General features: G+C 36.3%; 1 protein-coding gene across 4 annotated transcripts in view; it reads left to right on the top strand.

Moving 5' to 3' along the window:
* The window catches only part of PREPL (prolyl endopeptidase like), a 75,156-nt gene that overhangs the window by 40,555 nt on the left and 8,547 nt on the right, over positions 1-26,054 (top strand). For all 4 annotated transcript variants that reach the window (XM_077134118.1, XM_077134117.1, XM_077134120.1 and 1 more), the window contains 3 exons: positions 12,972-13,188; positions 13,818-14,003; positions 25,094-25,291. In XM_077134118.1, coding sequence (XP_076990233.1) covers positions 12,972-13,188; positions 13,818-14,003; positions 25,094-25,291 — 601 coding nt within the window. The remainder of the gene's footprint in view (positions 1-12,971; positions 13,189-13,817; positions 14,004-25,093; positions 25,292-26,054) is intronic.

The raw sequence follows: 26,054 nt of genomic DNA, 5'->3' as shown, positions 1-26,054 counted from the left end.
TTGGCCTATTATTTTGGATGTCCCTGATGTTTGACATAGTATCAGGGATTTTCCCAATGGTAAAGTTTAATACTTCCATATGTTTTCTCCAATCCATCAAGAGACCTTGCCAATATTTTTTGATTATCTGCTTGATATACTCTGGGGTATATCCTGGCATTACGTTAAGCCATACAGGATTAAAGGCCCTCATTCTTGTTCTGGGCGCCCTGTGCTTGGATTGTTTAAGGAGCTATTGAGACAGGTTGAGTTAGATTATGTGTTAAAGAAAATTTAAGTTCTGGACAAAATAACCCTTTCTTCTTTTGGTCTCAAAGAGTAGATGAGGTTCTAAAATACAGACAATGTCTTTCTTACCCCCCCCCCCCCCCCCGTATTTGGAATTCCTTAATCTTGACCTAATCAGCTTCATTCTTATCTCTAAATACCAGGTTATACATATATAAAACAGCCTCTCCATGGGAGATGACTCCCAGGGATGAGTCTGGCCCTGGCACCATGGGATTAACAATTCCATCCTGACAAAAAGGGGGAAAAGAAATGTAAAAATAAAGTATCAGTGGCAGAGAGAGTCGAAATACAGTTGAGAGGCTACTCCGGAGGTTGCTCTTATGCAAGCTTCAGTTAGACATTGCTGTCTATTATAACCTGCCAACCCCCAACCAGGACCATTCCAGCCAATCCTAAAGAACACCTAAGGCAATATATAAGATTCCACAAGGGTTCCATGCACTAGAGTAACTTTCCAAGAAACCTATAAACTCCAGATGGGTCCCTGAACCAGATAAATCAAGAAGCCTAGAGGGCCTACCATCTCCATAACATCAAGTAGTTCCATTTCGCTACCCCATATTAGTGACAGACCCTTCCAACATGAAAAAGTTAGAATGGCCATAGCCCAGACACTGCTAAAGAGAGAGACAGAAAGATCAAAGGTAATGGTGGAGTTATACAGTGAAGAAAGGATTTAACAAATAAATATGATTGCTGGATCATTAAATTGATACCTCTTTTAGTCTCCAGTATCTTAGAGCAGCTAGAAGTAAAAACCGAAAATGTAGGATTGTAACCCATGTCAAACTCTGAAATATGTTCTACAACTAATTGTGGTGCTGTGCTTTAAAATTTATTGCTTTTATGTATATATGTTATTTTTCACAAAAAAGAAAAAAAGTGGATTGTCATGATAAAAAAAAATCTATGCCTTCTAGCCTCCGGTACTAGAAGGAAAAATATGAGAGGATCGTATGATAGCCCATGACAAACTCTGTTGAAGAGTGCTTTGAAAACTATTGCTTTTTTCTTTCTTTGCTTTGTATGTATATTATACGATAAAAAAAAAAAGTTTTTTTTAAAAAAAACAGCTTATCAGAATCCAGAAATGACAATTACAGCTCCAGACTAAATGTGACTATTATTAGAGCTTACAACCTAGGTCTTTTCTAAATGAGAACATACAATATTTGCTCTTCTGTTTCTAGCTTATTTTGCCTCACCAAATGTTCCACAGGTTCATTCACAATGTTGCATGCCTCACAAGTTCATTCCTTTTTGTAGCAGCACAATATTTGGTCATATGTATACATCATTATTCACCAGTCTACTCAGTCAGTGCATCCCTCAGCCACCTCATTCATTGGGCATCATGTATGTGACAGTTTGAATCTCTGGTGTACCCCAGAAAAGCTGTGTTCTTTAATCCTCATTCAGTATTGCTGGGTGGGACCTTTCTGATTCTTTCCATGGAGATGTGTCTCCACCCATTCAAGGTGGGGTTGCTTACTGAATCCCTTTAAGAGGGAACCATTTTAGAAAAAACTTTAGAGCCACGAGAACCCACATAGCCAGAGACCTTTGGAGATGAAGAAGTATTATAAGAGGATACCATGAACAACTATATGCCAACAAATTAGACAATCTAGATGAAATGGACAAATTTCTAGAAACAATCTACAGTGACTCTACAAGAAACAGAAGACTTCAAGAGACCAAAACAAGCAGAGGTTGAATCTGTCATCAAAAACTTCCCAACAAATGAAGGTCCCCTCCCCAGGGGACCTTCATGAAACAAAAAGCTAGGAGAAAAAGGTAGCAGACTTCGCCATGTGCCGTTCCAGCTGACAGAATCCCTGAACTTCACTGGACTTTCTTGAGTGAAGGTAACCTCTTGTTGGTGCCTTGATTTGGACATTTTCACAACCTTAGAATTGCAAACTTGCAACTTAATAAATTCCCCTTTTTAAAAGCCATTCTGTTTCTGGCATATCACATTCTGGCAGCTTGCAAACTAGAAAATGTATAATGTCCAAAAGTCAACAGTCCATCAACACTGTCAATTTGAGATCATTTCAATTGTAGGATGTTGAATTTTTGACAGATGATTTGTCTCAGTCAGTTGAGATTATGATGTATTTTGTTTGTTTGTTTGTTTGTTTTTGGCATGGGCAGGCTCCAGAAATCAAACCCAGGTCTCCGCATGGCGGACGAGAATTCTTCCACTGAGCCACCATTGTTCCACCCGATCATATGTTTTTATCCCTTCGTTTTGTTGATGTGATGTGCTACATTAATTGATTTTAAGTTAACACCCTTTGTCTACCTGGGATAAAATCCACTTGATCATGTTCTAAAATTCTTTTGATGTCCTTTTGGATTTGATTTGCAAGTATTTTGTTGATGAATTTTGCACCTCTGTTCAGAAGAAAAATTGGTCCGTAATTTTTTTTTTTTTAATTTTTCGTTTCTTGTACTATCTTTGTATTTGGTATTAGTGTGATGCTGGCCTCATAGTTTGAGTTGGGTAGTGTGCCCTCATGTTCAGTGTTTTGGAAGTGTTTGAGCAGGATTGGGATTAATTCTTCTTGAAAGGATTAGTAGAATTCACCTGAGAAGCCTTTTGATGGGGCTTTTCTTTGTTGGGAAGTTTTTGATGACAGATTCAACCTCTGCTTGTATTGGTCTCTTGAAGTCTTCTGTTTCTTGTAGAGTCACTGTAGATTGTTTCTAGAAATTTGTCCATTTCATCTAGATTGTCTAATTTGTTGGCATATAGTTGTTCATGGTATCCTCTTATAATACTGTTTATTTCTGTAGGTTAATTAGTAATGACCCCCTCTCATTTCTGATTCTGTTTATTTGTGTCTTCTGTCTTTTTTCTTTGTATAAGTCTACCTGAGGGTTTGTCGATTTTATTGATGTTGTTAAAGAAATCAGTCTGCTTGCTTCTGGATTTAGTTTGCTGGGGTTTTCCTTCTAGTTCTTCCAGTTGTGCAGTTAGGTGTTTGATTTTAGCTCCTCCTTTTTTCAAGGAAGCTTTTAGACATGTAAATTTCCCTCTCAAGCCTGCATTCACTGCCTCCCATAAGTTCTTATATGTTATGTACTTGTATTCATTCATCTGAAGATATTTATTGATTTCCCTTACAGTTTCTTCTTTGACCTACTGCTTGTTTGTGTGTATTATTTAACTTCCATGTATTTGCAGATTTTCTAGATCTTTATTGATTTTCAGCTTCATTCTGTGTTTAGTTTGCTAAAGCTGAAGAATTGCAATGTACCAGAAATGGTTTGGCTTTTACAATGGGGATTTATTAACTTACAAGTTCACAGTTCTGAAGCTATGAAAATGTCCAAGTCAAGGCATCAACAAGACAATACTCCTCCCCAAAGACCAGCAACCAGCAATCCTCATCTCCTCTCTCACATGGCCAGGCACTTGACCAAATCTGCTGGTCTCTCCCTTCTCTCCTGGTTTTTATTGCTTCCAGCTTCTAGCTTCAGTGGCTTCCTTTCTATTTTTGTGGTTTTTCTCTGTGTCCTCTCTCTCAGCTTCTCTTTTTTTTCCTCTCTCAGCTTCTCTGTATGCTTCTCTGAGTTCCATCTCTTATATAGGACTCCCGTAAGAGGATTAAGAATGAAGTATGCCACATCTCAATTTACGATCCTACTCACAATGGGTCCACACAGATGGGAATGGGTTAGCTTTAACGGCATGATCTTTTCTGGGGTAAATATAGCTTCAAACAATCACTTCTTTTATAATCAAAGAGGATACTTTATGTGATTTCAATCTTTCTAATTTATTGAGATTTGTTTTGTAACCCAACATGTGGTCAAGCCTGGATAATGATCCATGCGCACTTGAGAAGAATGCATATCCTGCTGTTTTGGGGTACAATGTCTTATATGTGTCTGTTAGGTCTAGTTCATTTGTCATATTTTTAAGTTCTCTTTTTCCTTATTCATCTTCTGCCTAGATGTTCTGTCTGTTGATGAGAGTGGTATATTGGAAAGTCTCCAACTATTATTTTAAAGGTGTCTATTTCTCCCTTCAGTGAAGGGAATTTTTCTGCTGGTGTTTTCCTCTTATATTTTGGGGCACTGTGGTTAGGTGCCTAAATATTTATTATTGTTATTTCTTCTTGGTGGATTTTTCCTTTTATTAATATATAATGTCCTTCTACAGCAGCTTTTGACTTAAAGTCTATTTTGTCCAATATTAGTATAGTTATCCTAGCTCTGTTTTGGTTACAATTTTCATGGAATATCTTTTTCATCCTTTCACTTTCAACCTGCTGTGTCTTTGGGTCTACCGTGAGTATTTTATAAACAACATATAGTTTGATCATGCTTTTTAATCCTTTCTGCCAATCTGTCTTTTGATTGGGGCATTTCATCCATTAACATTCAGTGATTATGACTGTAAAGACTGTACTTCAGCCATTTTATGTTTTAGTTTTTTTGTGTCGTACCTTTTTTGTTCTCTTTCTCTTTTCCTTTATTTGCAGCCTCTTTTTCCCTATAGTAGACATTTTGTGTTGTATCTGACTGATCCCTTTCTTATTTTTGTTTCTGTGTATTTTCTGAATCCTTTCTTTGTGGTTACCCTGAGGTTTCTATGACACAACCTACATCTATAACCTACCAATCTGAAAAGATACCAACTTAGCTTCAATAGCATAAACATTCTCTGCCCCCATATCACTCTGTTTCCCTCTTTATGTTGTTTGGTCCCAGTTTAACACATATCTTGCCTGTCCATTATCAAGAAATATGCCTTTTTTTGTTCAATTGTTTTCTGATTCTTTTTTCTTTTTTTTTTTTTTGGCATGGGCGGGCACCAGGAATCGAACCTGGGTCTCCAGCATGGCTGGCAAGAACTCTGCCTGCTGAGCCACCATGGCCCACCCATGTATTCTGATTCTTATATGAATTAAAGAGTAGAGTTGTATCTTGAGGATATAGTACTTTTCGGATTTTGCATTTACCTTTTACTTAACCTTATGGTTTTCATTTCTGAGCACTAGTCCAAGCCATTCTCTCCTGTCTTTTTCTTTCAACCTGAAGAACTCCCTTTAATAATTCTTGTTTAGCAGATCTCTTGTTGACAAATTCTCTCAGGTTTTCTTTATCTGTGAATACTTTAAACTCTTCCTCTGTTTTGAAGGACAGTCTTGCCAGATAAAAAATTGGGGGCTGGCAGTTTTTCTCTTTCAATACCTTAAATATGTCGTACCACTGCCATCTCACCTCATGGTTTCTAAAGAAAAATAGGCACTTAGTCTTTTTTAGGACCCTTCCTATGTGATGAATCTCTTTTCTCTTGCTGTTTTCAGAATTCTCTCTTTATCTTTGACATTCAATATTCTGATAGTATGTGTCTCAGAGTAGTCTAGGATTTATTCTGTTTGGAGTGTGTTACCCTTATCAGACATGTATATTTATGTCTTTCATGATAATTGGAAAATTTTGGGCCATTATTTACTCAGATAGCCTTTCTGTCCCTTTCCCCTTCTCTTCTCCTTTTGGGACACCCATGATGCATACATGTGTGTTCTTTGTGCTGTCACACAAATCCTTGAGACACTGCTCAATTTTTTTATTCTTTACTCTATCTGTTCTTCTGATTGTATGATTTCAATTCTCCTGTCTTCTAGTCAACTGATTCTTTTCTTCTGCCTGTTCAAATCTGCTGTTTATGCTTCTTATATATATATACACACACATATATATATACATATATTTTTTAAACGTGGGCAGGCACCAGGAACCGAACCCGGGTCTCTGGCATGGTAGGTGAGAATTCTGTCACTGACCTGCCATCACACCACCCTTCTGATGTTTTGGGGTTTTGTTTTTTGTTTTTTGTTTTTCTCATGGGCAAGTCTCTGGCATGGCAGGCAAGAACTCTGTCACTGAGCCACAGTTGCCCGCCCTCTAATGTATTTTTAATCTCTGCTATTATGCCTTTCATCCCCATAATTTGTTTCTTTTTATACTTTCAAATTCTTCTTTATGCTCACTCTTTGTCTTCTTAATATCCTTTATCTCTTTTTGCATATTTTCCTTCATCTCCTTGAATTAAGAGATTTTTTTGAACATCTTTAATTAGTTGTTCCAACTTCTGAGTCTCCTTAGAGATTAAGTTTTAATATGTTCCCTTGATTGAGCCATATCTTCTTGGTTTTGGGTATGGCCTATGCTTTTTTTGCTGATGTCTAGGCATCTGATTATCTTGATCAGTTATCTCTGAAGTCCATTTTCCTCTTGTCTGGCGTTTTGTTGCTGGTTGGCTTTCTGTGAAGGCTCTTCTTTGATGCTTGGTTTGACTTCTCCTAGACCTTTAGAATATCCTGTTTAACTGGTTTAGCTTTTCCTATCTGTTCTTCATCTGGTTCTTTCCCTAAAGTGTGGTACAGTTTTTAACATTGTATTTTTCTGCAGTTGTTTCACCTCCACAAGAGGACTTCCTTTCCTATGTTCCTTCTCTGAGAATCTAGATTTGTTCTGTTTGTTTTTGTGCAAGCTTTTCTCCCCAGTACCTATGATTTGTTTAAATTCTCTCTCTCAGTCAGTGTCCCATTTTCCTTATACTTTTCAGTTCTGGGGCCCATCCTATCTTACAGTTTTCCCTTCCCCCACCCCCACCTTTTTTCTTTTTCTTTTCTGTGAGGTTTTCCTGCCTCCTGTTTCTTCCCCAAGGGTATCCTCCCCCAAGAAGCCAGATGGATTTAATCCAGAAAGGTGGGTCACTTAAGAAAAGTCTGTTTTGCCTTTAGGTGGTCCAGCCAACTGAAATTGGATTGAATGAGGTCACATTTCTTACCATCCCATTCTATGGCTGTCTTTCTCTTGTTCTCGCCCTCCCCTGGGGCCTTTAGCAACTTGTGTTCCACTTTGGATCTCTGCAGATTTATGTTCCTGCCTGGATATGTGTGGAGTTCTAACTCTCTGCTGTGAGTTGGCCTACAGTCTCTACTGTGGGAGGGAGCCAGGCCATTCTGCATCTGTGTGAATCCCAAGCCACGTGAACTGAGTGAGGAGGAGGAGAAACAGGAATTAACCATTGTTCCTAGACAGAATTCTCAGAGCTAAGATTTGTTTCTTCGATTCAGCATTTGAGGAGTTTTTATCCATTCTCTACCCTCCTCCAGAGTACTAAGCAAGTGGGATATATATTATTTTAATTTGCTCAATCTCTGAGGAAGCTTTTTCTCAGGATGTCTTATGTCGCCGTGTTGCTTACATCCAGTCATATTTTGATTTGATACCAACTTATTATCAGTAATACACACATACAGTGTTCCTCTGCCCTTGCATCCCCCCATTTTTAGTACGTTGTATAATATATCTTTGTACATTGTGTGTCCAAAACCATCAATCTATCGTAATGTTTATACAGTTGCATTTTAGCACCTGTATGAAGCAAGAAGTGGAGTTACATAGCATACAGTATAATACAATAGTACTGGCATTTATAATTACCCATATGGTTACCTTTATCAAAAGTCTTTATTTCATAATGCTGCTTTTGATCCACTGTTTGGTGTCCTTTCCTTTCAGTTTGAAGAATTTCCTTTAGCATTGCTTGTAGGGTAAGTTTAGTGTTGACACATTCCCTCAGCTTTTGTTTGTCTGGGAATATCTCACATTGTCCCTCATTTTTGTAACTAAGTCTTGTCAGATATAAAATTCTTGCTTGACAGTCGTCTTCTTTCAGCACTTCAAATATTTCATACCACTGCCTTCTTCGCTCCATGATTCCTCATGGGAAATTGTCTCTCAATTGAGACTCCTTTATACATAACGTAGGTTGCTTTTCTCTTGCAGCTTTCAGAACAATCTTCTTGATCCTGGCATTGGACAATTTGATTACCATGTGTCTTGGCATGGTTCTTTTTTAATTTATCCTGTTTGGTGTTTGTTGGGCTTCTTGAATGTGCATATGCATGTCTTTTGTTAAATTTAGGACATTTTCTGCTAGTATTTCTTTGAATACTCCTTCTGCCCCTGTGTTAGTTTGCAAGCTGCTGGTATGTGATATCTCAATACTGAAACAGCTTTTATAAAGAGAAATTTAGTAACTTACAAGTTTACAGTTCTAAGTCCATGGAAATGTCCAAACTAAGGCATCTAGGGAAAAGCATCCTTAATTCCAGGAAGGCCAGTGCATCTGCAATACCTGTCAGCTGTGAAGACACACTGGTCCCTGGCTCCTGGGCTCCACTGCTGTCAGTCTCTGTTCCTGTGGAGGTTCCTCACTTTACTTCTCTGGGACTCACTAACATCTCCTGACTTCCTTTGCCTCTCTCCAGGTTTTGGCTTGCTTAATATCTCATGGCAGAGTCTGTTGGGCTCTAAGCATCTCGAAACATTCATGTCTCTGTTCTCCACATGTCCACATTGTGTCAGCTCTTCTGTGAAATTTCTGTCGGCTCTGAGGCTTCTGTCATTTCTCTAGGCTCTGCTCTGTAGTTTCTATCGGCTCTGTCATTTTTAACTCTCTCCAAAATATTTCCTCTTTTAAAGGATTCCTGTAAACTAACCCACCTGAAATAGTTGGAGTCACATCTCTATCTTAATCAAAAGTTAGTATCCACAACTGGGTGTGTGACATCTCTGTGGACATAACTTAAGCTCACAGTACTGTTTCCAACCTACAGTACTGAATAGAGATTTAAAGAAATGGCTGCTCCCATGAGATTGGATCACGATTAAAACATGGCTTTTCTGGAGTACATAATATTTTCAAACTGACACAGCCCTTCTCTCTCTTTCTTCTCCTTCTGGAACTCCCAAAATGTATATATTGGTATGATTGATGGTGTCCCATGGGTCTTTTAGGTTCTGGTCCTTCTTTTTTATTCTTTTATCTTTTTACGCCTCAGCCTGAATGATTTCAGTTGTCTGGTCTTCAAGTTTACTGATTCTTCTGCTACCTCTAATCTGCTGCTGAAACCGTCTGAATTTTCATGTCACTTATTGCATTCTTCAACTCCAGTATTTATCTGGAGATAGTCCCATATTGTTCATTCACTGTTTTCCTTATATCCTTTAGGTATTTCTCTGTGTTTTCCTTTATCTGCTTGAGCAGATTTTAAGGATCATTATTTTAAAGTCTCTATCCAGTTAGTCCAAAGTCTCTTCCTCTTCATTGATGGTTTCTGGATTTTTATTTTGTTCTTTTGGATAGACCATCATTTCTTGTTTCTTTATCTAGTAATCTTTTGTACATTATATATTAATATTTTAAAGTGTTAACTCTGGAATTAATCCCTGGATGTCTCTTAAGTTTTTATCTAGCCAGTAATAGGACAGATTTTTGTGACTGCCAGGAAGTATTCAGAACAAACCAACCAAGGCAAAAATAATCTTTCACTCTTTTTGCACATTGGCTGTGCTTTGGCAGATGTTCTCCTTCAAAGTACAGCCCTCCTATTAAACAGATCTGCCCAAGGCAAAAGGGAAGTGCAGAGTCCTCTCTGTCTCTGTGGAGCTGGAGCTAGGACGCCTGCTTTTCCTGGGCCTATGCTCATCATAGTCACCAGGAGTTCCCTGTTTACAGTCCATAGGAGTTTGAGTGAACAACCCCCCACTCCTTTGCAACAGTCTTTCTCACCTTCCTGGATGCACTTTCAAGTGACTTCATACAGGTGGTCCTTTGCCCCAGGTTGTTTCAAGTTCCTTATGTCTAACACCATCCTAGCTGTCTGCAAGCTGCTTCTCTGCCCTCAGGACAAACTCTGAGAAGACTAGTCCAAGACTTGTTCCCCAGCTCAGTCTCTCAGATTTCCCCCGAATAGACTGGCTCTGACATATGCACTCTAGTATGTATTTAGGGACTACTCTGCTTCCTCTGGAACCTTGTGGCCAGGGACCCACAATGAGAGTGCAAGCAGGCTCTATTCTGTATTGTGAAAGGGGGTAGGGGAAGGGCCAGCAAGGCTACCTTAGTTTTGAGGAAGGTTACTGTCTTTAAGATTCCACCACCACCTTTACCCAAAGAGGGTTGGAACAACACCCTCAGAGCTGGCCTCCATCTTTCTAAAGTAGCTGATCAAAGGTAATGACCTGGGATCAGACCACATATCCCTGGAGTTTAGAGGAATAGTTCTTGATGTCCCACCATGGCACCAACCAGCTGAACCAAGATCTAGAGCTCCAAATTCAACTACCATGGGCCCTAAGGCTGGGGGAGATAGGATGGTAGCTGCTACAGGGAGGGTGAAACTCATAGGTCTTTATCACAATTTTACATGACTCTTCCTCCTGCTTCGCTCTGGTTGTTGATTCAAGTAGTTGATTCAGATAGTTCCTGCTAGTTCAATAGTTGTTTTGGTGGAGGAACTGATTTCTGGAGCTTTCTACCCTACCATCTTCCTCTAATCCTTAGACCACCCATCACCCCACCCCACCCCCATTGAACTCTTACCAATGCATATAAGAATGTAAAGTTGCTACTAAAATATAAATTAAAACTAATTCAAAAATGTATTGTGCTAGGTGAAAAATGGAATATATAGTATGGTATCTATATATGTCAGGGAAAAATGCATATTTTAAAAAGATTAAAAGGCTATATATATTTACCAGAGTGCAAGTGATTTTTTTCTATATTTTTATTTCCTTATGTTTTATAATCATTATTTTCATAATCAGAGGGAAATATACTTTGTTTAAAAATCATTATCTGTAGAAATAAATCCAAAAGTATTAGCATCTAGCCCTTTATATTCCTTAACTTCACTTTCTGTGAAAAAAGTGAGCCCTTGTATTCTGACTTCCCCATACCACATATCTGCTGACCAAGTAATTATGTCTTGATTACCTGTGGCATCATCAAACAAAAAATAGATAGATAAAAGTAGTCAAGAAAATGTTGAAAATAAAAAGCCAAGTAGGGTCGGGCCATAGTGGCTCAGCAGGCAGAGTTCTCGCCTGCCATGCTGGAGACCCAGGTTCAATTCCCAGTGCCTGCCCATGCAAAAAAAAAAAAGCAAGTGGGGTAAGGAACTTGCCCTGTAGGCATACATTAAAACATATGAAGCTACTACAGTTAAAAAATGCACACAATTAATGGGAGCTAAAATAGATAACCCTAAAATATACTCTATTATGTATGAAAATGTGTTATATGATAAGCATACAAACTAATGAAAAATGAATGGTTGTTTATTTAATGCTGCAGGGTAAATTGGCTATATGGAAAAAAATTTTTTCATCTCTTCATACCATCTAACAGGCTACATTCCTAATTTAAAGTTTCTACTGAAAAAAAATAGGACTTTTAAATTATGAGTGTATTTTACATAGCTTTTTTTTTTCAGCTTTTTCCAAAGCAAAAAGTCAGTAGAAAAAAAAAACACGAAGGATAGTGGTAGTAGTCTTGATTACCTCAAATATCAATTTAACTAAAAAAAAAAAACAACATTAAAAATAAACTAAAATTCAGATGAAAACAATGGGTTGAAAGTTAAAGGGCAAGTTAATAGCCTTCATTTATAAGGAGCTGTTTACAAACCAATAATTTAAACTATATCCCAAGTTTAAAACTGACGAAAGACAGACATGTCACAAAAGTAGTACTGTTGGCAAAGAAATATGGTAATGTGATCCAGTATAGAAGAAATTTTGCCAGAAAGTTAACAGTGCTTATCACTAGGTCATAGAATTCAGAGCTGTCTTTCTTTTTTTTATTTTTCAGTGTGAATTGTTTTTATAATAAGGAAAAATGTAAACATAACATTTGAAACAATTCACTCTATCAGTGTGAATAAGAATAATGCACTTTGACTATTACTCAGTTATTTATCAAGAATCATAAAAATGCTCTTAATCTTTACTATTTCCATTCCTAAGAATTTCTCTTAAAAAAATCATTGTATAAGTGGGGAAGAGAGAAACTGTCTTTATGAAGATGTTGCATGCTTATATTGTTTACTACAATGAAACATTAAAATTTAAATTTTCAAGAGTGGTAATTTGACCTGATAGAATATTGGTTAACCATTAAAAATAATAATCATGAAGACTGTGTAACTAATATGAGGGGAAATATTGATATTATGTATACAAATGCAGAATCCAAAATTGCAACTCCATTATAATTGTATCTGTTTAAAGATTTGCATGAAATATAAGTAAATCTTAGAAAGAAAATAGAAAAATTAAAATGGTTTATGTGTTAGGTTTATGTGTTAGGTTAGTGAGATGAGTAGTTTTTCTTATTTTATTTTGTTGCAAAAACTTGGAAAAATAAGAAATCCAACATAAACAGAGAGGAAGACCAAAATAAGTGTAAATTCTGAGTACTCTTTCCAATTATTTCATACCTCTTCTAGGAAATTTGTTTCCTCTTGTCAGCAAAAAAAAAAAAAGAGAGAGAGCGTTATAATCTTATTAATGTGACTGAGAGTCAGTGTCTGCAGTTTACCTTGTAATGCATCAAAAAATAATTTTTCTGCATGCTTGTAAAATGTTCATGATAAAACGTTAGAGAAAAAATGATTTTTAAAATTTTTTAATCAATTTTTTAAATTTACAAGCAGTATTCACTAATTGTTTTTATTTTCTCTCTGCATTATAATTTAACATGTGTACTGACCATCTCTGAGATATTGTCATTAACAAAGTAGCATTTATTTGAAATTCACTGGGTTTTCATATTTCATTCTCTTTCTCTTTATATATAGCTTTTTTGTTTTCCTTTATCTTACAAAAGACAGTCGTTTCCTCACCATAAATATTATGAACAAGACCACTTCTGAAGTGTGGTTGATAGATGGACTGAGCCCATGGGACCCACCAGTACTTATCCAGAAGCGAATCCTTGGAGTACTTTACTACATTGAACACAGAGATGATGAATTATACATTCTCACCAATGTTGGCGAGCCTACAGAATTCAAGGTAATCCTGGATTCTCTTTGTTCTTATTTGGGCTGTTGAGAAGTGTCACACTTGGATCAACAGCCTTTCTTTCTCTAAGAGTTCATTGTTTTGTAGGCTTTTAGTAAGTGTGGAAATTGATGCCACCTTTCTATGTATAATCAAATCCCATTTCCCCTTAGAGCTGATACCTCTTAATACTTTTAATTGTACCTAAAAAGTTAGTAACCAATGCTAACTCTAACCTGATTTTATCAGTAATCAATAGATATTATTCTATTTTGTTCTTAAAAGAACAAACTTTTATAATCTCATAATTATGAGTTATCAATTTGGACTGCTCTCAGCTGGGCAGTTCTGTTGGTCTCAGTGAGTTTCACAAATACATCTGCAGGTCACCTGCCAGTCAGTCCTCTCTCATTCATATGTCCATTGGCTATCACTTAAATTGAGTAACACTGCCTCACTATCTAGTATGCCACCAGCTCATTCACATGGTAGTGGTCACACTTATCCCTAGTGCAAAGTTAGTTCCTTCAGCTCTAAGTGAAAAATTTAAGAGGTGCATGCGTGGTCTAATTTTGAATGGTTTTATCTCTAGATGTTGTAGGCTTCATGTTTTATTACCTAGATCTCTCCTTTCCATACAGCTAATGAGAACAGCAGCTGATACACCTGCTATTATGAATTGGGATTTATTTTTCACCATGAAGAGAAATACCAAAGTTGTAGATTTGGACATGTTTAAGGATCACTGTGTTCTGTTCCTGAAGCACAGCAATCTGCTTTATGTCAATGTGATTGGTCTGGCAGATGATTCAGTTCGGTCTCTAAAGGTATGTTTAATTTTCAAAAGACAGTCCTATTAATCAGAATGCATATGTAGTTTAGCTTAATAGAACATTAAAATTTTAATAATAGCAATGTATGTACTTTTTCTTAAAGCCAGTTTAATTTAAATGGAATTTAGCATACTGGGTCTGTATCAAATTAAAGTTTATTTTAGAAGTACTTGGAGGATCTTGCTTTTAATGCAGTTTTACTTAACATACTGTCTTATAGCATGGATTTCAGAGGCAGGGTTAAATGCCATTATCTTTGTCTTTCTACACATCTCTACATATCAAATATCTCTACAACTTTAGGAATAGCAATAACTCAAGCCAACTTGGCAGCTGCTGCCTACACACTGCTTTTTGTACCTCCATCCCACATCCACAGTAGGAACAAAAATCATGCCCCTAGTGTTTCTGCCACTGCATGCTTTTATCTGCATCGTCTGCTTATTGCCAGTTTTTTTTACCTGTGAAAGATAGTGTGTTAGTTAGATTCAGTTGTCAACTTGGCCAGGTGAGCATACCTGGTCTTGTTGCTGCGGACATAAGCCAATGGTGCGTGAACCTCATCTGTTGCCAGTTACATCTGCAGTCAGCTAGGAGGTGTGTCTGCTGCAATGAGTGACGTTTGACTTAATTGGCTGGTGCTTAAATGGGAGATTGCAACGTAGCACTGCTAAGCAGCTCAGCATTCCTCATCTCAGCACTAGCAGCTCAGCCCAGGCCTTTGGAGATGCAGAAAGAAGTCACCCCGGGGAAAGTTGTTGGAACCCAGGGGCCTGGAGAGAAGACCAGCAGAGACCATCTTGTGCTTTCCACGTAAGAAAGAACCTCAGTGGAAAGTTAGCTGCCTTTCCTCTGAAGAACCAACAAAATAAATCCCCTTTTATTAAAAGCCAATCCGTCTCTGGTGTGTTGCATTCTGGCAGCTAGCAAACTAGAACAGATAGGGAAGGGGCAAACCTTGGTTTCTTTATCAGTGGCTCAGAGAGTTCAAATAGAGTCGAGAGGCTACTCTGGAGGTCACTCTTACACAAGCTTTAGTTAGGCATTGCTACCAATCATAACTTGCCAAACCCCAATCAAAACCCCCAATCCTAAAGAACACCTAGAGCAATATATAAGATTCTGCAAATGTTCAGTGCGCTAGGGTAACTTTCCAGAAACCTACATCCTCCAGGTGGGTCCCTAGACCAGATAAGTCCTGAAACCTAGAGGGGCCAGCCTCTTCAAAATATCAGCTAGTTCCATCTACCTATCCCATGTTATTGACAGCCCCTTCCAACATGAAAAAGTTAGAATGGACATAGCCCAAATACCCCAAGAAAGTGAGAGAAAGATCAAAGGTGATAGTGAAGTTATACAGAGAATGTAGGGCTTAACAAATGAATATTATTGCTGAATCATTATATTGATATTTCTTTTAGTCTCCAGCAGCTAGAGGTAAACACTTAAAATTGTGCATTGTAACCCCATCTGTTCTACAAATAATTCTTGTGCTATGCTTTGAAAATTATTGCTTTTATATATATATATATAATTTTTCACACACACACACAAAAGTCAAATAAGATGATAAAAAAATATATATTCCTTCTGGCTGCCAGTGTTCTGGAGCAGCTAGAAGGAAAAATCTGAGATGATGATATGGTAGCCCATAAGAAACTCTGGGATCTGTCCTGTAACTACTTGTTGAAGAGTATATGTTGAAAACTAATATGTATATAATATTATACAATCTTGAAAGTTAAAAAAAACTACTTAATTGCTAAAATGTGATAACCATCATCTGAGCCTTCAGTGAATCATAATCTTTTTGCTGGTCGAGCTTCTTCCCTACGTATTGCTGGCTTCTGACTGATTAGGATGGTGGATGCTGAAATTGGGGTGGCTGTGATAATTTTTTTCCTTTTCTTTTTTTTCTTCTTTTTATGAGAAGAGTTGTAGGTTTTCAGAAAAATCATGCATAAAATACATAGTTCAAAGATACCACTCTAATATTAATACCATGCATTAGTGTGGCACATTTGTTACAATTCACAAATGAACATTTTTATAATTGTACTATGAGCTATAATCCTTTGTTTACAATAGTGTTCACTATGTTGTACAGTCCTATGGTTTTTTTTTTTTTAATTCTTATTGTAGTAACATTTACATAACCTAAAATGTCCTCTTTTAACACTTCCAATATATAATTCATTGCTATTCAGTGTGAATTATTACATTGAGGAACTGTCAGGTAAGTTCTTGGCATCCTTCCTAATCCCTTCCAGGGCACTTTGGAGCCAGTCTGTGTTCCCTTTGTTGGTTCTTTGTCCTGTTTGACTGGGAAAGACTGAATTGGGAATGTCCTCTCTGGTGTGCCCCTTCTCCCAAACAAAAGCAGCTTGAGACAATAAAAGGAGTATAAAAAAACAAGAGAAGCAACAGTCTGGGGCATAGGCCTGCTGGCTTCAAATACCAGGAGAGGAGGTCTATCTCCTGGGAAACAGAGAGGACAACCAAACTCCTGTAAACAACTTCAAGCAAAAGCCCAGGACAAGATAGAGACCCAGAAAGACAGGGAACATCCTGTACACTAAATTTGCCTTGGACAGACCTTCCTGATAGGAGGGCTGAAGGCTCAGGAAATCTCTGTCTTATCACCAGTTTGTTACAAAATCAAGAAGCACACATCTTGGGGAGTAAATCCCAGCATTAACAGTGCAGAACGAAAGAGTAAAAGAGAAACAAAGTGAAGGCCCATCCAAAGGGAAAGGATGAACTTTGAGAAGGCAGCAATGAAAAAGATAAGAATATAGACTTACTGAACAAAGCCTTTCAAAAAATGATCTTAAAAGTTCACAAGATGGGGCAGTACAACAGTGGCTCAGTGGCAGAATTCTTGCCTGCCATGCCAGAGACCTGGGTTCAATTACCAGAGCCTGCCTATGCTGGGTTGAAAGGATGTATGGACCCTAGAAAAGCCATGTTTTAATCAAAATCCCATTTTGTAAAGGCAGAATAATCCCTATTCAATACTGTATGTTTGAAACCGTAATCAGATCATCTCCCTGTAGATGTGACTTAATCAAGAGTGGTTGTTAAACTGGATTAGGTGATGACATGTAAACTTAGTGCATGAAACTTTTATGGAGTCTCAGTTCAAGCCTTAGGTGTTCTTAAGAATTAAGAGTGATGTTGATTGGGGTTTAGCAAACCATGGTAATAAGCACTATTTAACTGAAGCTTGTGTAAGAGTGACCTCCAGAATAGCCTCTAGAGGCTATAATTTTCACAGGATTCCTAGACCCGATAAATCCAGAAACCCAGAGTTATCAGCCTCTCCACCCAGAGTTATCAGCCTCTCCAAGATTATCAACTAATTACATCCCCCTATCCTTTAGGGTCAGTACCCCTTCTCAACATGAAAAAATCAGAGCAAGTATTGTCTAAAGATCCCTAAAGATTTGGAAAAGGATCAAAGGAGAAGGAGGAGTTATAAAAGAGAAAATAGGATTTAACAGAGTATGGCTGTTGAAACACTATATTGTAATTTCTTCTAGCTTCCAGAATTTTGGAGCACCTAGAAGGAAAAAACTGAAATAGTGGAATGGTAACCCAGAACAGATTCTAAAATCTGTAACTACTTGTTGAAGTGTTCTTTGAAAACTATTCCTTTTTCTTTCTTTTCTTTGTGTATATGTTATATTTCACAATAAAAATGTTTAAAAAAAAACAGTTATGAGGGACAAAGATGGTCATATACTGATAAAGGGGATAATTGAACTGAAAGATATAACAATTATAAATATATATATGCACCTAAGAGCCAAACACCAAAATATATGAAGCAGATACTGACAGATATGAAGGGAGAAAATGACAGTTCTACATTAATTTTAGGAGACTTTAATACACCACTCTCCATAATGGATAGAACATCTATTCAGGAAATCAGTAAGAAAGTACAAGACTTGAATGATATTCTGAACCAACTAAACCTAACAGTTATGTAGAACACTGTACCCAACAAAAACAGAATATGTGTTCTTTTCTAGCACATTGTCCTAGATCATTCCCCAGGATAGACCATATGTTGGTCACAAAACAAGTCTCAATAAATTCAGAAATATTGAAATAATACAGTATATATTCTCCGACCACAACGGAATGAAGCCAGAAGTCAGTAACAGAGGGAGTAATGGAAAATTCACAATTGTAAACTAAACAACATATGCTTAAGTAACCAGTGGGTTAAAAGTGAAATTAGGAAATATCTTGAGGCAAATGAAGATACAGCATACAAAAAGTTAATGGGATGCAGCGAAGGCACTGCTGAGAGGGAAATTTATAGTTCTAAATGCTTACATTTTTAAAAAGAGGAAAGACTTCAAATCAGAGGCCTAGCCTCAAAAATAGAAGAACTGGAAAAAAGAATAGCAAACTAAACCCAAAGTGAGCAAAGGTAGGAAATAACAAAGATTGTGGGGAGATAAATGAAATAGAAAAAGAATAGCATCAACAGAACCAAAAGTTAGTTCTTTGAAAAGATCAATAAAAATTGACAAACCTTTCATGAGACTGACAAAGAAAAAAAAGAGGATACAAATAATTAAAATCAGAAATATAAAAGGGAGACATTATTACTACCCCTGCTGAAATGAAAAGGACTATAAGAAGATTATTACTACCCCTGCTGAAATAAAAAGGACTATAAGAAGATATTATGAACAACTATATGCCAATAAATTAGGTAACCAACATGAAATGCACAATCTTTAGAAACACAATCTACATATATTGACTCAAGAACAAATAGAAGATCTCAACAAACCAATTATTAGTAAAGAGATTGAATCAGTAGTCAAAAACAGCCCAATAAAGAAAAGCTCAGGACCACATGGCTTCACATGATAATTCTACCAGACACTCCAAGAATGCTTAACTCCATTTTTCCTCAAGCTCTCCTAAAAAATTGAAGATGAAAGAACACTCCCTAATTCATTCTACAAGGCCAACATCACCCTCATGCCAAAGTCAGCATGAGAAAATTAGATAAAAGATCAATTTATAGGTCTTTTATTTTTATTTTGGTCTTTTATGTTGGTCTTTTATATTTATTATATACTATGAGAAAATAAAAGACCAAAAAAAGACCATTATCTCTTAATGAATATAGATGCAGAGATCCTCAACAAAATACTAGGAAACCAAATCCAACAACATATTAAAAGAATTATACACCATGATAAAGTGCAGTTTATCCCTGGTATGCAAGGTTGGTTCAGCATAAGAAAGTCAGTTAATAAGTTACACCACATTAACAGAATAAGGGGGGGGGGGGGACACATGATCATGTTAGTAGATGCAGAAAAGGATTTTTTTCAAAATCCAGCACCACTTCTTCATTAAAAAGAACCCTTAGAAACTAGGAAGTGAAGGAAACATCCTTAGTGTGATAAAAGGGGCATATATGAAAAGCCCACAGCTAACATCCTACGTGATGGTGAAAGACTAAAAGCTTTTCCTCTAAAATTAGAAACAAAGAACTGGAAGTTCTTGCCAGAGCAATTAGGAAAGAAAAAGAAACTAAAGGCACACAAATTGAAAAGAAAGAAGTAAAACTGTCCCTATTTGATTTAATATGATCCTATATAAAGAAGATCATGAAAAAATCCACAATACTCTTAAAGCTAATCAATTATTTCAGCAGCATGGTGGGGTACAAGATCAACACCCAAAAATTAGTAGTATTTCTATATACAGCATAGAATCAGAAGAGGAAATCAAGGAAAAAATTCCATTCACAAAAGCAACTGAAAGAATCAAATATCTAGGACTAAAACTAACAAGAATGTAAAGGACTTTTTAGGACTTGTGGACAGAAAACTACAAAACATTGCTAAAAGAACTTAAAGGAGACCTAAGTAAATGAAAGGACATTTTATATTTATGAATTGGAAGACTAAATATCATTTAGATGTCATCTACCCCAAATAATTTGCAGATTCAACATAATCTTAATCAAAATTACAAATGCCTACATTGCAGAAATAGAAAAGCCAAGGATTAGGGGCCCCAGATAGCCAAAAAAACATCTTGAAGAAGAAGCAATTTACAGATTTAAAACAATCCAAATCAAAATTCTAAACAGGCTTCTTTGCAGAAATGGAAAAGCCTATCATCAAATTTACATGAAAGGGTACACAGTTCTGAATAACTAAAGCCATCTTGAAAAAGAAGAATGAAGTTGTAGGACCTATATCCTCCAATCTTAAAGTTTTTTACAAAGCCTCATTAAGCAAAACAACATGATACTGGCATAAAGACAGACATATAGACCAGTGGAATAGAATTGAGAGCTCAGAAATAAACCCTCACATTTTTGACCAACTGATTGAAAGGCTGGCAAAGATCACTCAATTGGGGAAGAATAGGCTCTTCAACAATTGTGTGAGAAGACTGGATCTCCATTTGCAAAAAAAAAAAAAAAGGACTCCTACCTCACACTGTATACAAAAATCAACTCAAATGATCAAAGACCAAATTATAAAAGCCAGAAGTATCAGATTCCTAGAAGAAACATAGATGGTTAGGCAATGTTTAGGCAATGGTTTCTTAGACTTTATACCCAAAGCATAAGCAACAAAAGAAAAAAAATAGATAAATGGGACCTCATCAAAATTTAAAACTTTTTTGCATCTCAAAAAACTTTTTCATGAAAGTAAAACAACTTACACAATGGGAGAAAATATTTAGAAACCACATATCCAATAAAGGTTTAATGTACAAAATGTATAAAGAAATCTTTCAATTTAACAAAAAGACAACCCAGTTTAAAAATGGGAATAGATTTGAATAGATTTAAATATCTTCTTCAAGATATAAATTTGAATATCTTCTCCAAAGAAGATATATAAATGGCCAGAAAACGCATGAAAACATTCTGAACATCATTAGCCATCAGGAAAATGGAAATCAAAACCATAATGAGATATTTCACACCCATTAGAATGGCTGCTATTAATAAAAAATGGAAAATAACATGTTGGAGAGGATGCAGAGAAATAGGAACACTCAGTCATTGCTGGTGGCAATGTAAAATAGTGCAGCCACTGTGCAAGACAGTTTGACAGTTCCTCAAAAAGCTAAATTAGAGTTACCATATGATCCTCATCCTACTACTAGGTATATACAAAAGAACTGGAAGCAGGAACTTAAACAGATATTTACACACCGATATTTATAGCATTATTCACAATTGCCAAAAGGTGAAAGTAACCCAAGTGTCCATCAACCAGTGCATGGATAAATAAAATGTGGTATATGCATAAAATGGAATTTTATTCAGCCTTAAAATGCAGTGAAGTCCTATTCATACATGAGATAACATGGATGAATCTCAAAAACATCTTAAGTGAAATAAGCCAAACACAAAAGGATAAAATATATTATCTCACTGACATGAAATAATTAGAATAGGCAAATTCATAGATTCAGAATCTAGAATACAGGTCATCTGGGGTCAAGATGGGGATAGGGAATGGGAAATTAAGGCTTAAAATTTACAAGGTTCAAAAAAAGTTTTTTTTAAGTTTACAGGGTTCCTATTTGGAATAATGAAGTTTCGGTAAAGAATGGTGGTGATGACAGCACAACATTGTGAATGCAATTAACAGTCCTGAAATATATATCTAATTGTGATAAAAAGAGGATATATTAGATTGTATATATGGTAACAGAATAAAAACTTTTTTAAAAATCCATGGAACTATACTATACAGTGAACCCTATGTTTAAACATGGATTTAGTTAACAGTACAATTATAAAAGTGTGCTGTCAATTGTGGCAAGTATTCCATACCAATGCAAGGTGCTGATGGTATGGTGATGTATGAGAATCCTGTATTTTATGCACAATTGTTCTGTAAACCCCCAACTTCTCCAATAAAGAAAAAGAGGTATGCCCATATAAAGTACTGTGGTGGGCATTATGGAGTATACAGGACAAAATATTCTGTCCTTGAGGATACAGGTTACACAGAGATTAAGGTAAAGGTGATACAAAAACATAAAAAGTGCTGTGGGACTCAGAGCAGAGGAAGAGAGCTCAGGAACGTTTTTATGGAGTAAGTAGAATTTGAGATGAATCAAAGACGATACCTAGGATTTTCACAGGTGGGGAGAGGAATATTTTAGGATGAATAAGTCCATAAAACAGCTCCATGCTAGAAAAGTACAGAAAATGTTCAAGAAACTGCTGATAATTCAGCTCTATAGGTGAAGAATAAATCTCTAGGGAAAGATTTGAAGCTGTGATTTGATGTTCTTTGTCAAGGTGAGAGCTTTTTGCATAACTTGCAGTTTTTGAGCTGAACAGTGATTTGAGGAGAGGTTATCTGGCAATCATGTTAGGCAGAACAAAGCAAGAAGAGATAAAGGGCAGGGAGATTGGTTTTGAGACTATTATAGTGGTATAAAGAAATATTGAGGGCCTAAAACAACTGAAAATTTCTAGCTACTCTGAAATTAATTACCAAATGTAATATCAGGTCTCTTAGAAGACTGTTTACAGGTCCTAAAATGAGAGTGGTGATTGACTTCAGGTATTTCCTTAGTGTTTTCATCTGCTGGATTGAAAGTGTTTATTTTCATTTACTAATTCATGCCACATTCAGACCTCTTTATCCAGGAAACTGGTAGAACATCTATTCTTATTATAGCCCATATGACCAGGGATGAGAAAGACTATGTAATTTATAGCAATGCATTATTATCACAAAATTCTAGGTAAAGAAAATTAGGAATGTCATGGGAAGTTTGCTATAATATAATTTGACTTCCAAGTAATATCACCTTTTATATTTTTTAAAATAGTCCTATTTTAAAGATATGTCTTATTTTCTATGGTTTTGAACTTTCATTAGAACAAACATCCTGTCTTTATTTTGTATCCTCTACCTCTTCATTCCCTGCCACTTCTCAACCTGTAGTACCTTTTAGGCCTTGTATCGTGTTCTAGGTTATCAACAAAAGGAATTTACTCTATTTATACCAGGTGCCTTTTGAAAATTTTATAGATCAGAGCTTTTCCTTCATGAACCAGATCACCACACTGATTAACATGCATAAACAGTGCCATACACAATGGACAAAATCTTTAAGCCAAGCCGTGAGTGGGTTACAAAGTATTTCTATATGTAACATCTCTCCACAGTAGCACTTGACTAAAAGTTCTTTTTAAACCAAGTCTTAGCAATAGAAATGTAAAACCCATCATGTACTTCCCTCCTATCCTTGATCATCCTATCAGCATTTCCTGGGAGTATTTTTTTCCCACGAAACAGTATTATGATATTTAAAATCTAAGCAAGTTGTGATATTTTCATTTTGTGCTGACTTGGATTTCATTTGGAGGAGCTTGCATACTCAAGCTAATTTTCTTTCAGTATATTATGTCTTCATCATTCTTTTAATGCAATAACTGTAGTTTGCTACCAAGTGCTAATGCTGAACCCTGTTTCTGTCACATATTTAGGGAATGTCTGCATGTCACCTGGCCAACTTATTTTGAAATTTTTATACACTGATGATAATGCCAGGCCGTCTCACTCGAAACAGTGTGCAGATGATATCATAGGCTTATCTCAGTAGGACTTGTGTCTTAAGATACCATTGAGATAGTTAGTACTTCTTTCTATATCAGTTGGACAAATTAAAAAGTTGATAGCCTTGGAACCATTTTTGTTGTGATTAAAATTTTAAGCTTGGTCTTTAATAGTTTTAGAAATACATCCAAAGACTTTTTGATTTATTAGAACCACTTGGTCCAAAGCTAAGAACACTTACTACATGGTAATAGTCATAAAAGTCTCACCAAAGGGCAAGCAAACATATACCTCTGTAGGTTAAGAAACTTTGTATCCTGACTTTGAGGCCTGGTTTCAAGATCAGTAGCAATTCTCAGTTTTTTTCTCAGTTTGTCCACTTTTCTCACTTGTCCACCAGGTTTCTCAACTTTCATGATTACATTTTTCTCTCCAATTATGACTTAAATTTAAGTTGATAAATTATCCCTTAATATAATCCCCAATCTAAGGAGAATAAATTAGGAACTCTTCTAAAGACACGTTGCAAATTTGTGTCCTTATTAGAGCATCAGGAAAATAGATACTTCGGATTAATTAGAAGAAATTTGCTCTGTGGACATAAGCTCTTTGGCTGTATTTTCTCCAGGTTAAATGGTTATGTTTTATGCACTCATCCCCCATCTACCTTTTTGAATAGTGCCTACCAGTGGCATTGCTGTGCCAGGACCTGATTTTCTAAGAAATTTGCTATTTCTACAATTACACAGGAAAAAGGAAGGCAATTTTCTTTAATGTTCTGACCCTCAGTACCATTTCTAACACTCTGTCAGCCTGCTTACCAGAGTTCTTTAAAAGGGGTGTAAGAGGGATGTTAGTAGAAGGCTTGAAGCTGGACCCTGCTGCTTTAAGAGAATAAATTTTGATTCCTTTCCTTCGTTCTTAAAGTTAAGAATCTTAGGGATAATAGCTGTGAGTCTCTCAGAGTGGATGTGCCAGGAAAGGTTTTGTTCTGCACAATGGTTAGCCTGGGAGCTCAAGTTAGAAACAGATTATAAATGCTTTAGTGATGCTGAGCCCATTTGTAGCCCTGGAATAATAACTGTCATCACTGTGCTGTCCAGGCAACAGGATAAGAACTGGTGGGTAAATTGTTAAAGACACATGTGAGGGATTTCATGGTCTCGGAAAACAGAAATCTTGGCAATGTCACTGGGTTCCAGAATTACCATTTGATTTGCACTTATTCTCAACCATTTTGCATTTCATTGCCCAAGTTTATACCCCCAAATAAACCTTTTGTTAGAGGACTTTTCATGTAAATCTCAAATCATAATAAGTCATTTTCCATTTTTCCTAAATCATAAATATAGTGTTTGATTATTTTACTTGGAATATATTTTGTTGACAAAGTAATTCTTAAATGAGGCATTATGTGATATTGGATGGACTCAGAAATGTAATTAATGATATTCAGAATCTAGGTAAAGAGTAAAAATAGCTATTTTATTTCTTTAGCTCCCTCCTTGGGCCTGTGGATTCATAATGGATACAAATTCTGACCCAAAGAACTGCCCCTTTCAGCTTTGTTCTCCAATACGCCCCCCCAAATATTATACATATAAGTTTGCAGAAGGTAAACTCTTTGAGGAAACTGGGCATGAAGACCCAATCACAAAGACTAGTCGTGTTTTACGTCTAGAAGCCAAAAGCAAGGTAAGTCTTTGCAATCTCCATTTTCAACCCACATTTACTAAAAGCATACTGTTTGCAAGGTATTGTGCAGTTCCTGGGCTTGCATTAGCACAGTTCCCCAAAATGTATTTCAAATACCACAGTAAGACCCAAGTGGCTTTAGGGCGATTACCTGGGTTTTTTTCCTCAACTTTAATACTCAAATATTTTAACATGCATTAGAAAATTTATAACCACACCAAACCTTTGACTTCACACAGTTTTTCAATTTTCATTTAAAAGTTGACTTAAAGAGAATAGTGAAAATTGGTATGCAGTTATTACAAAAATTGTGAAGGTGGTAAGCAATTGATTAAGAGTGAACTAGACTAAACCACCTTTAACTATTTTTAAAATAAAAGTTAAATAGGCAAAGAACGTTGAAGAAGATGTGGGTGGACGTCACAAGGTAAGAGGTTTTAGGTCCTAATGGTTGAGAATCCTGACTATGGAACACAAAAACTGAGCTGTTAAGACTTCTTTAGTCAGTGAAATTGTAAATAGTCAGATGAGAAATGCCAATATGTAGCCCTTAGGTATAGGAAGAATGCTTATGCTAGGGTTTCTAATCTTGAGCCATATTTTGGCTTGTTTAGAAAGAAAAAAATTACAGTAATAGTAGGTAATGAAGAACTCTTTAAAATCACATTACTGTCATGAAAAGCTGCATTTGGTAAAATGTTTTCAAGCCAGAGTCTTGCTGCTATTTTCTAGTTAATAATTAGGTCAGGGAGATGAAAATAAG

This window comes from Tamandua tetradactyla, chromosome 17 (assembly GCF_023851605.1).
Source record: "Tamandua tetradactyla isolate mTamTet1 chromosome 17, mTamTet1.pri, whole genome shotgun sequence".
In the NCBI taxonomy this organism is placed as follows: Eukaryota; Metazoa; Chordata; class Mammalia; order Pilosa; family Myrmecophagidae; genus Tamandua; species Tamandua tetradactyla.
Note: the sequence above shows the minus strand (reverse complement) of the source record. Positions and strands in the feature narration are given on the sequence as shown.